This window comes from Hoplias malabaricus, chromosome 18 (genome assembly GCF_029633855.1).
Source record: "Hoplias malabaricus isolate fHopMal1 chromosome 18, fHopMal1.hap1, whole genome shotgun sequence".
NCBI classification, from domain to species: Eukaryota; Metazoa; Chordata; class Actinopteri; order Characiformes; family Erythrinidae; genus Hoplias; species Hoplias malabaricus.
The window spans coordinates 31,771,820-31,784,901 of record NC_089817.1 but is presented as its reverse complement, the minus strand read 5'-3'; the positions used below and the strand labels follow the sequence as shown (position 1 = coordinate 31,784,901).

At 39.3% G+C, this 13,082-nt stretch overlaps 2 protein-coding genes across 2 annotated transcripts; both read right to left on the bottom strand.

Moving 5' to 3' along the window:
- Positions 1-751: 751 nt before the first annotated feature.
- LOC136675269 (trace amine-associated receptor 6-like) lies at positions 752-1,774 on the bottom strand. The gene has a single exon (XM_066651744.1). The coding sequence runs from the start codon at positions 1,772-1,774 to the stop codon at positions 752-754; it is 1,023 nt and encodes a 340-aa protein (XP_066507841.1).
- Positions 1,775-4,738: 2,964 nt separating this feature from the next.
- LOC136674453 (trace amine-associated receptor 6-like) lies at positions 4,739-5,752 on the bottom strand. The gene has a single exon (XM_066650458.1). It carries the CDS (start codon positions 5,750-5,752, stop codon positions 4,739-4,741), a length of 1,014 nt encoding a protein of 337 aa, XP_066506555.1.
- Positions 5,753-13,082: the final 7,330 nt, after the last annotated feature.

The following is a 13,082-nucleotide window of genomic DNA, read 5'->3' as shown; positions in this document are numbered from 1 at the left end:
AGTAAGTGAGATTTTCATTGAAAAAGATCTTCTTCATTTTAACCAAGGATCATGTGCTTTTGCAAATTTTAGCCAAAGCCAAAGATTCCAATACTTGATTAGCTCAGTGATGTTTATTTATTTATTTACTCATTATCTGTAACCACTTAACCAGTTCAGGGTCGCGGTGGGTCCAGGGCGTACATTGAATCATTGGGTGCAAGGTGGGAATACACCCTGCAGGGGGCACCAGTCCTTCACAGCACAACACACACACAGTCACTCACACACTCAGACACTTTTGAGTCACAAATCCACCTACCAATCTGTGTTTTTGGACTGTGGGAGGAAACCGGAGCACTCGGAGGAAAAACCACGTGGACACGGGGAGAAACATAACGCAACCAACAGAAATATAACGCAACCAACAATCTAAATTAAAGCCCAATACATGTTGATGAAAAAAATATTGAAATATAAGTTAGTTGATTGTTAATTAGCAGAAAAAATTCTTCTGTGATTAAAACATTCAATATGTTAACTGTGGACTGAAAAAGCAGACAGCCAAATGAAATGTTTCCTCATAATTATCACATCTTTTCACACCTTGTTTCAGATATAGTCTGCTTAATAAAGACAGAGAGGGGAAGAGCTGCAAAATATTATAAACAAGGCACATGTCTATAACATGAGGAAAATATTGCAGCTTCAGCTAGATTATACTACCTGCCTAAAGGGGTGTATAATAGAGTAAATTAATTGTACAATTATACTATGAATGCTCACTATATAAATTGAATCTTGAAGATGACAATTCAAATATTCTGCAAGTTATAATATACTTCACTGATGCTCTGAACCATGAATAAAAAACAGAATACAATAGTGGGTTCACAGAGGAGTTAATATAAAATACCCAGGTAAACACAGTCCACACCATTGATGCAGTAGTTAAGCTTTCAGCTGACAGAGAACTTAAATAATATGGTATCCAGCTAGCCACATAAGCAAAGATTATAGTTCCTACTTTTTTGGCTGCTTTTCTTTGAGAAAAGCCTGAAACCTTGGATCCATTTTTGTGGCAGGCACCATTGGTCACAGATCTGATAGCTTTAGCTTGATGTCTAGCAACCTTAAAAATCAATCCATACATGATAAGTATAATAGAGCAAGGGGTTAGAAATGAAATAACAAGGTCTATAATTACCCAGGAATATTTTACAACCAGAACACACTCTCCATAGCATGTTGTGTATAGGTGATCTGGGACAAGATGGTCATTGTAGTACAAAATAATTAAATTATACAACAGACAGAAAGACCAACATATGATTATACATATAGACATTTTACAGAAAGTGACTTTACTGGGATAAAGCAGGGGGTCACACACAGCAATGTACTGATCTACTGCAATTAAAACCAGGCTAAATACAGATGCCAACACTGAGAGAGAACTGACCAGTGGGAAAATAGAGCATGTTAATTTCCCAAGATACCAACATGTGTCTATCAGTTGCATTATATTCCCAGGCATAACAATCAATCCTACGAAAAGATCAGCCACAGCCAGAGAGAGGATGAGCAGGTTGGTTGGAGTGTGGAGCTGCTTGAAGTGAGAGATGGAGATGATCACCAGCAGGTTCAGAAACACAGTGCACACAGATATACATGAGAGAACAATGAACAGAAATATATAAGCAGAGCCTGTTCGGACCTCCTTTCTGCAAGATGAGTTTTCATCAGGAAAACAGTACTGGACTGTGATGTTTTGCCTGTAGTCTGTGTTAGTCATTGTAAAATAACCTAAACCTTCCAGCTGGAATGCTGAACTGGATGATTTTGTATTTGGCAAGTCTTTTATACCTAAACATGCACCCTCCCACTAACACATGAATGGCTCATATGAATCATCTGATATTAAACATTAAATCACAACTTAGTGACAGCCAGTCACACACTAACATGTGAATGGCTATTTTGTGATATTAAACTCTGCTATGTGATATTTCTCTACTAAGTCATTATGCCAAGGGATGTCCTAAATAGGTTTAAACCTGGACAGAGTAATCAGATGCATAACTAGTTAAATGTGGAGAGAATATTTATTTACTAATCTGTAACTACAAATAGAGATTTTTTAAATATTTCATAATTCTAAAATGATTTTATAGACAATCAAATTGCTATTCGTATGATTCCTTAAATCACAAGCTATGTGCAAGACAAGTTTATTTATACAGCAACCTTCTTAATCATTCAAAATGTTTTACAAATGGGAAAATGCAAAGGTAAATGTCCAACTGTTCGATCAGACCATTTATAAACATAATACAAGTTACCAATTGAGAGAGATTATTAATGCAAAGGCAATAAGGTCACAATACTACACTGAGAGATATTTTGTAGAATTAGATTTTCACTACAGCAATAGAGAAGTGGACTTTCTCACTTCAGTGTTGGAACTGACTGGCTGTTTTTGGGAAAATATGGACATCATTGTTTTTCTGACTAAAATAAAATCAGACCATCAAGACATTTACATGAGAATACCAGCATTTGTGACAGCATGAGGAGCATCATTTCACATAGCAGGTGTGATACATATATGTGAAAGTACTATTGATGCAGAGGCTTATACTGGTGTTTTGGATGGACATATGCTGCCATAAAAATGTTTTTTTTTTTTTTCCCAGGAATTACATATATGTTGCAGGAGGACAAAGCCTGGCCTGACTGTTCATGCAATACAACAGCATGGGATCAAAAAGTTTGAATGCTTAACTGGCCTGCCTGCATGGTACATTATCTATGGAACATTATGTAGAGGAGACTCAGTAAACTCAGCTCAAGTCTTGTACAGAGCAAGACAAGACAAAGTTCAACAGTAGGTATCTTCAAATTTCAAATGAAGGAAATGAATGAAAATACAATAAAAAACATGTTACTCAGTAGTAAATGTGATGCTTTTGAGTTTGGTGCATTTTCATTCATTTACTCATTCATTATTTGTTATCGCATTTCCAGCTCAGGTTCCCAGTGGGTCCAGAGCCTACCTGGAATCATTGGGTGCAAGGTAGGAATACACCCTGGAGGGCGGGCCAGGCCTTCACAGGGCAACACACACTTTCACTCACACACTCACACCTACGGACACTTTTGAGTCGCCAATCCACCTGCAACGTGTATTTTTGGACTGTGGGAAGAAAACAGAGCACCAGGAGGAAACCCATGCGGACAGGGAGAACACACCAAACTCCTCACAGACAGTCACCCGGAGTGGGACTTGAACCCACAACCTTCAGGTCCCTGGAGCTTAAACACTAAAATCATTTGCTTTGCATTTTTTGGTTAAAATTCAAGTTAATTAAGTCAGAGAATTCCATTTTTATTACATTTTAAGAAAGTATTCTCATGGTTTTCTTGAAATGTGGTTAGTACTTAACACCTAACTATTTCAACTAAATTCATGATTTAGTTGGTCTCTTATTTGGTGTGGGTTTTACCGTTATGTTTTATTCTTAAATTTTACTTGGTGAATTCCATTTTCAGATCTGATCCTGAATAGCTGAATACTGAGTCTTTCCTTTGCTCTGATGTTGACATTCTGGAAAAATATGTAACAATACATTCTAGGGGATGTCCTAACCCATGTCTTGAATGGTGGGAAGCATCTGGGAAGCACCAAAACATGAACCCTCCCACTAACACGTGAATGGCTCATGTGAATCATCTGATATTAAACATTACATGACAACTTACAGTGACAGCCAGACATTGGTAAAATGTGTGAATGTGTGTTTACTGTGAATATTTGTAGCTCTTGGGTTATAACTAATTTTGCACAAAGAATGCAACACATAATATAATAACAAATATAATAGTCCTCAGTAGTGGGATTTGACCAACATAGAGCTGGATACTTTTTTGGGTATTTTGGAGTCAAATTTCTAATTTCTCATTTCTCATTTTTTGAGCTAGGAATTGTCTCATCACAGATACGGAGTAGAGACATTGTGATTCTCAATAGAACATTGCAGTTGCCTGATCTAAAGTCATGAGTCAATTAAAAGCAGTAAGGGACTAACTTTCTCACAACAATGGCAGAGTTGACTGATTGTTAGATACTTTGGTACCTGTAGACAGGACACTGACTGGCCAGTCATAGGACAACAAGTGGCCTGTGCCTAGTCACAGTAAACACTTACTTTATTTTTAAGCACAGGACATAAATTAATTTGTTATATAGACTTAAACATTTATTTTTTTTAATCACACATGTGCTTTACATGAAAATTAAATGGAATCATATTAGTGTGAACATAAATTTGAATTTATTTATTAAATGTAATATCATTTTCACTTATATTTCTGTGTAATGACAGACCCAATAAATGTGAAAGTTGGTTTATTAGCAAAACTCTGCTATTCATTCATTGATTAATTTTATGCAAATTATGAGACACAGTACCCAATGATTTTCAGAGGAAATTAATGCACAAAAATAGAAAAATAATCTTTAAAAATGACTTAAAGATGAAAAGGTCTACATTAAAATAAAAAAAACTCAGATTTTCAGGACCAGGAAAGAGAGCTACTTCTATAATATTTTGAAGGAATATGAGAGGAGAAGAATATTAATTCACTTTACACAGCATTAAATGACATCAGCTGATGATAATGTTAGACTGATGAAATAATGTTACATTGTAAAAAAGACCTGTCCAAAGTGGTGTACAGTATATTAAATGCTCTCTTATTATGAATGCTCACTATACAAAATTAATCTTGAAGATGAGGATTCAAATATTCTGCAAGTTACAATATACTTCACTGATGCTCTAAACCACACATAGAAAACAGAATACAGTAGTGGGTTTACAGAAGAGTTAATATATAATATCCAAGTAAACACTGGCCACACCATTGATGCAGTTGTCAAGCTTTCAGCTGAAAGAGAATTTATGCTATAAGGTATACAGCATGCAAGATAAACAAAAATGACAGTGCCTAATTTTGTGGCTGCTTTAGTGTGATAAGTGTTTGCTTTTTTTATATGTGATGCACCATTGATCACAGCGCTAATAGCTTTGGCTTGATGTCTCGCCACATTAAAAATCAAACTATACAACACCAGTATAACAGAGCAAGGGATTACAAATGAAATCACAAAATCAACAACTACCCAAGAATGTTTTACAACAAGAACACATTCACCGTAGCATGTAGTGTGAAGCTGTGCTGGAGTGAGATGGTCATTAAAATACAAAATAATAGTGTAATATATTAGGCAGGAAAACCAGCCCAGGGTTAGGCATATAGACATTTTACACACAGTGACTCTAGTGTGATAAAGCAAGGGGTCACAGACAGCAATGTACCGATCTACTGCAATTAAAACCAGACTAAATATAGATGCCACCACTGAAAGAAAACTGATCAGTGGAATTACAGAGCATGCCATTTTACCAAGATACCAACAGGAGTCTATCAGCTGCATTATATTCACAGGCATAACAAATAGACCCACCAGAAGATCAGCCACAGCCAGAGAGAGGATGATCAGGTTGGTTGGAGTGTGGAGCTGCTTGAAGTGAGAGATGGAGGTGATCACCAGCAGGTTCAGAAACACAGTGCACACAGATATACATGAGAGAATAATGAACAGAAATATATAAGCAGGGTCTGCTTGGACCTCCTTTCTGCAAGATGCATTATTGTCAGGAAAGCAGTACTGGACTGTGATGTTTCGTCTGTATTCTGTGTTATCCATCCTAAAGTGACCTAGACCTTCCAGCTGGAACTTTGTTGGTTTCTTTATACCTAAACATGAACCCTCCCACTAACATCTGAATGGCCCATTTGTATCATCTGATAAGTACATTGCATCATAATTTAGAATGTATGTCAAAAATAGGGAAAGACTGTGATTGTGTTTACAATAAGTCTGTGTAACTCTGTCATATAACTGATTCTGAACAGTCCATGAAACATCAGATGACACCTGCTCTATATGCAGTTCCAAGAAGTTTTGGAGTTTGAGCAGCAGGTTACAAATGTAGTAACCCTATAATTGCTCAGTTCACAGTTGTCTGGGATCAGGGATTTTCTGAATGTTCCAAAATAAATCCTCACAATTATTTCATTGTATCATTTTAATTGTTTGAATCATTTTTACCATGTTTTCTTTTATTGAAAATATTTAAGCAAAGTTGAGCAAACAGAGGGTTAAATATGGAAAAATAAATTGGATTATCATATTACTATTTTATTTGTTAAATAACTTCTAATCCCTACCTTTTTCATTTGTTATTAAATATAAAATTATTTACATTCATTGTGTTACTGTGGTTACAGACTGACCCAATGCTAATATCCAGTTCAGGGTCACGGTGGGTCCAGAGCCTACCTGGAATCAAGGCAGGAATATACGCTGGAGGAGGCGCCAGTTCTTCATAGGGCAACACACACACACACACTCACTCACACACTCACACTTTTGAGTCACCAATCCACCTACCAATGTGTGTTTTTGTACCGTGGGAGGAAACCGGAGCACCAGAAGAAAACCAATGCAGATACGGGGAGAACACAGCAAACTCCTCACAGACAGTCACTGGAAAGGACACTGACCGGGCCAGTCTTAGGACAACTTATGGCCTGTACCCAGTCACATTAACAATTTCTTTATTTTGAAGTAAATGAAAAGGCAGGGCATGAATTATTTTGGTTTGACTTCATAAAGCTCTTTCAAAGTTTTAGCTGCTTATTAAATTAGCAGATTCTTAAAAAAAAAGGTTACACCCAGAATATCACAAAATCTCTTTTCTCTTTTCAAAATCTCACTTTCAGTTTATTTCTATTTAGGAAAAGCAGTGGCGGGGAAGAGGTGTACATGAGGCAAGCACAACTATGAATGAATTATCACAGATTTATTCATTCCTTATTAGAATAGGTTACTATTAAACGTCTAATGACTGTACAGGGTGGTTACAGCTATAGGTTTAAACCATTATTATTATTTTAATCATACATGTAGTTTACATGAAACTTAAATGGAATCATATTGGTGTGAACATAAATTTGTAACTTCAGTTTCTAAATCCCACCATTTGTATTTATTTATTAAATGTAATAGGATTTACAGTTATATTTCTGTGTAATGACAGACCCAGTAGATGTAAAAGTTGATGTATTAGCAAAAATCTGCCATGGATTCATTGATTCATTTCATGCAAATTATAAGACACAGTACCCAACAATTTTCAGAGGAAAGCACTGCACAAAGATAGGTTAAACTTTAAAAATGACTTAAAGAGGAAAAGGCCTACATTAAAATTCAAAGCTCAGGGTTTTTTAGGACCAGGGAATAGAACTGTCTCCATAATATTTTGAAGGAATTTTAGAGGAGAAGAATATTAATTCACATTACACAGCATTAAAGTTACAATATACTTTGTAGTGGAGTATGGATCAAATAAAGAAATGAAAAGTTCTGAATGAAAGACTCTCCACTCTGATAAGGATTTTTTGGAACAGAATACCACAATTCACAGAATGCGTGTGCGCTGAGAGACTCTGCACCCCCCCCCCCCCACACACACACACGCACATATGTCTACACCAAAGACTGAGCAGGACACTTTCCAGTGAAAGGAGTGCCCAGCTCTAATCTCAGCTATTCTACTCTTTTTCGCTTCGCTCTTTTCTGCTACATTTTCTTATGCTCTTCACGTCGCTCTCTCTTCACTCTTCTTCTTCGTTACGCTGACAAGATTCTTCAACAAACTTTATAGAGGACCTCACTCAACGCTAAATGGACGCCTTGTGCTAGTTAGCAGTGCGATACAGAAAATACAGAGTAACGTCGAGAATATTTTCTTTGTTTATTTGTGTTCATGTTTGTTGCCCAATCAAAGTTTTAATTTTACGACTGATCAAAGCAGGTGAAACTTATTTTGGCCAGAATAAGATACCACCCCTGAGATTAGTTGATAGCTGATATGTTAGTGTTATACTCTGACTTCTGAAGGCGTCGCTTCTGAGGATTTGAGGAAACAGCGAACTACTCTTCGACGCCCCCCTCACTCCGGGGATGATCCAGCCAGGCCAGCAGTCCTCTGTGAAGGGAATCCCCCGACCGACATCACACCGTCTAAGGCCAAGAGTGGCTGACTCATCCTGGAAGGAATACCTTCCCTAACAAGCCTACCTTCAGTGACATGGGGAGGACAGGAAGCCAAGACCCGGAGAACGGAGATTGAATCTGCTGGACCCAACGGCTTGGTTATAACAGCAACAAGAGTCAGCAAGCATAAATTACTCATTTTTCAGAAGCTGATGCCTAATTAAGTCTCTTGATAAATTTATACATTAATTAAATCTCATTTAGCAACACATTAGTCACAAGCCTTATCGCCTAGCCTATCTTTAAATTAGAATCGGTTTCACCTGCATTGATGCCGTGAAATTTTGAGATTGTGCTATGTTCATTAAATATTCTCTTTTCTCTTAATAAAATATTTCCATTATTTGAAATAACAGTGTGTGGAGTTTGTTCATTAAGAGTCTGAAAATCCTCAAGAACTCACGTAGCGGTGACAGTATTCACTCTCTAATTAATTGATAAGGTTTTGCCATTTAAGTCAATCCTAATAATAATAATTATCATTAGTCAAACCATTATTAATCAGAACGAGTTCGAATAACGTTAAGCCACTACATATACCAGTAGCATTTTAAATTTTTGGCACCCACGCGAGGCAGGAGAATGTCTCCCTAATAAACAAACTAAACACTGAATAATCTCAGCTTGGGTTTATAGAAATGCTTTCCGCTGTTTATGTTGCTGAATATCAATTGAGATTCAAAGCTTGATGTGGGCAATTTCATGTTGTGTGTGTTACTGTTGAAAATCTGTTCTGTGGTATATAGTGTTGAAAAATAAGCTTTTCGCTGTTTGAAGTGCGCGGCACTGAAAAATACGGCTTGTGTAGAGAGCGGCCTGCTCTGCTCAGCTCTTCCTGGCGAACTGAACACGAATTCAGGAAAGCAATGACCCCTTTGAAGGGGCGGAGCTAAAACTAAGGAGGGAAATTCAAAACGCCTCCAAAACAGAGGAAGACTAATTCCCTCTTGTGGTTAAGGTGCGTGATTGCAGGGAAATCACTTCATAACTAGTGTCTATTGAAGCATGTCCTCCCATGCTCCTCCTTGTGGTCAAGTGTGGTACTACCCTTGACGTTTGATTCCCGTACACCCTCTAGTGGTTGGGAGGTTGTCCGCCGAGGCAACCTTAAGTATTTAGCAGCCCTCTGGTGCTTAAAAGCTGTCATTACAAATGAAATCCTTTTAACGTACCTTAGTGTTTGAAGTCTTTGTTCCCATTTTAGATCTTAATTTTGATAACGCCCTCTAGTGTTAAAATTCCCAGTGGAAATTCCCATTTGTGTTACATTGTGTCTGCTTGTGACGTGCTTATTAGAATTCCCACCAGCGCCGTCTGGTGTTCATTACTGCTATTGCATTATAAACTTCCTTGTCACCCTCTGCTGCCCCGGTCTAGTATTACAATTTCAGTTGAACTCTAATACTGAAGCTTGCTGTTGCCATTCAGATTTACTTTCAATACCCTCTAGTGGATAAACTTGCTATCGCAATTGAAATTGTTTGACCAGTTCCTACTAACAAGATCTGGTATTACAGTTCTAGTGGCTGTCTCTAAACTCTGCATACCTGAATAACTACGATTAAAGGCTTGGAAACACAGTAAGCTGATACAGCTATAGTATACAGTGTGCAGTAATTAGAGATTGGCATTTTAACTTGATACCAACTGGTAAACACAGTTAAAAGGGAAAGTTTTTTTTTTTTTTTCGTTATTTTTAATAACTCCTTAATTTGGAAAATTCCTTTATTTTAATACATTTAATACATTAATACATTTTAATTTGAATTTTTTTTAAATTCTTTAATTAAATTTTTATAATAATTCTTTAATTTTTGAAAAAAAAAAATGTATTCTTTTTCTCTCCCGCTCACTTGCGTATAGCAACTTTCACTCCACACTCTACTACTACTAACAGGCTTCCTTTAGAGATTCACAAGTGAACTCAAACACCATACAGACTAGCAGTTATTCTTAGAGCACTCGGTACAGGTGAATTTTAGTTCAGCTTAATTTAAAAGGGATTAACAGAATTAATCCTAATTAAATAGAATTAAGGTACACCCCACAGTTAGACACAGCTAACATGGCAGAAGGAACTTCTCCCTCGGAAGTATATGTAGATAGCTTGTGGGATGAGGCATTCTCTGTTCTGACCAGCCTCACCAGTGATGTGATGCCTGGACTCGCAGAAACTGTACAGAAAGCCTCACAGGTCAGTCGTGACCACATGGTGGCCAAGGGGATAGAGAACCACTTAACAGACATCCTCAAGGGCAAGTCCCTAACTGAGGCATTAGGTCAAATAGCCATCTTCGCTGTAGTACAGCTCAGGGCCAGCGAACGTGAACTTGATGTATCACGGTGACAGCGGGCAAAGGTGGAGGCAGAATTAAGTCAGTTTCAGCACAAAATGGCTGAAGGGAACACACTGCCCCAGGTCACTCCTGATGTGCCACCTAGTGCCACTACAGAAAGACAAGACCAGCAGGAAGATAGTGAGGATCAGGAACCAGACTCAGGGACCATAACCTTTAGAGCTGCTGCAGCACCTCCTCTGGTATCAACGGGTATTTCGCCTTCCCCTGTGTCCCCTGTCAGCCATCCCTTACAACACCCTGCTAGACCCAGAGCACTGCAACCCAGTGCCTGGCCCCCTCAACCTCTACACTCTCCCGGTCCCTCATACAAGGACCTGGACAAAATTGCGCATAATATAACCCGCTTTGATCCCAAACCAGATGGTTCTAATGATATCTTTTCTTACCTGAAAGATATTGATTTCTACCTCCAATGGTTCCCCGGTATCACAGTACATGACAAACTATATGTGATTTAGATGACCTCCAACCGAGATGTCAGTAACTACATTGAATGTCAGCCAGACTATGTGAAAGCGCAATATGATGTGCTGTGCCAAGCATTGGAGGAAGAATTCTCCAATTACCTGTCACAGACAGGACTGGCCGTTGCTTTGAATGTAAAACAGCAACGCCAGGAATCCCCTAGCAGTATTATAACCGACTCAGACAGGCGTATTTCGGACCTAGAAATGACTCCGGAATGGAGGAAGAGTTAAATTTGAAATCACTATTTATCCAAAACCTCCATCCCCACACTAGTCATCAGCTGGGAGTCTCAGCTTGCCCTCGCACCCTATCTAGCAGACAGCTGCCTGATTTAGCACTCAGAGGTTAAAATCACAACAAAATCCCAACAGACGGTCCGAAACAACCCAAGTCTTTAATGTCGACTCAAACTCCCCACATTTAGAGTTGGAGGGTGCCACCCAGGCCGATCCACAAAGATCCGCCCGGGACCCTTCCCCCACTCCGTGGGCCAGTGAGGGCCTGAAATCTCCTCCGCCCTCACACCACTACAAGCGCTACCCTCCTCGCAGGCCAAACAGAAATCGCGGCAAAGATTTCTGGAACCCTTGGGACAGGGCTGGGTATGGTCGTGACTACTACCCTGCAGAAAACCGCAATGCGGGCCGCAGAAAACCAGCACATCCCCATAAGGGATATGAGTGAACAGCTCAGAACCAGCTTTCTGATTCTAATAAAGAAAAGAAAGAAAAATACTGGTATCAAAATAAAGAAAATCACGCCAAAGACAAGTTTAAAGGCAAGGAACTTAACTCTAAGGAGTAAGAGGACATCCGCCGAATGCTTGCAATGATTTGCAAAAATGAAAAGAAAAAAACCTGACGTTCTTTCTATCACCTCTGTGCGGTCTGAACCAGAGCCACCCTCTAACACCCCAGAAATGTTAGAGAGTTATGTAGGAGAGGTGACAAGTGAAGCTCCGTCTTCTAGTGTACCGTGCAATCTCCTCATGACCCAAGCAAGCGCTGAGGACCAAATGGTACAGGGGGGTTACTCACAAACACCCTCCAGTGCTGTCTTGGTTGTTCAGTTAGACGGTAAGGAAGGTTTAACGCCAGACGACCCTTCGGTCATTGAATGCGACACACCCGTCCAACAATTCAGCTCCAAAACTGTTCTCTTAAAATTCAGCCGTATTCACATGCAGGCCTCACGATCCAATCTATGGCACTAATACACTTAGCCATTGGACCAATGGCTTTAGTGCATCCAGTTCATGTGTCTCCTCTCGAAACAATTCCCTTCCTCATCGGCAAAGATCTCCTTAATCGCTTCGAACCACTGATTGACTTCAAAAGGTCAAAAATCTGGGCACAAGTGTGTGAGCCTTTGCCCATCTGCACCCCACACCACCGGGAAGCTCAGTGTAGCAACCTAGGCTCAGGACAAACTATTCCCGAGGTCTGTCAGGTTACTAACCAAGGTTCACTTGTGGTACCTGCGAACACCGCAAATGTACCCATCTGCTTGGTCATGCGACCTGACCAACACTTAAGCCACGCTCATGCACTTTTCCAACCGTCACCTCAGTTCTTTGAACTAGGTCTCACCCTCGAAGCCACACCTTTGGTGGAAACACGAGCAAGATCCACCTATCTGTTCGTACGTAATGAAACCACTCAACCCTTGACAATTCCTCATTCATCTCCTCTGGGTTGGTTGGTCAGTACGAAATTCCATGACTTCGAGTTGCGAATCCTGATTATAGGACCAATGCTTGAATCTCTGCTTCTTGATCATCCCGAACCAAAGGTGTTCTATACTCAACAGACACGAGCTGTTGCTCTCTTCTCGGCTCTGGACATGGGTAAAGACGTAATTTGCAGAATAGATCTCGCTGATGATGATCAAATGACGGTCATGGTTCTTTCTTTAGATTCATCCCCGGAATCCTCCTGGGAACCATCTCTTCTCCCCGAAACGGGAGAAGACACTTTAAATTCATGCAATTCGAAAGAACTAACTGACTCTGAATTTAGGATTCAAGTCGAACAAGTTCTAAAGAAGGCCGATGCCCTCCAAAGCGAAGAAGAATGCGAGAAACTCTG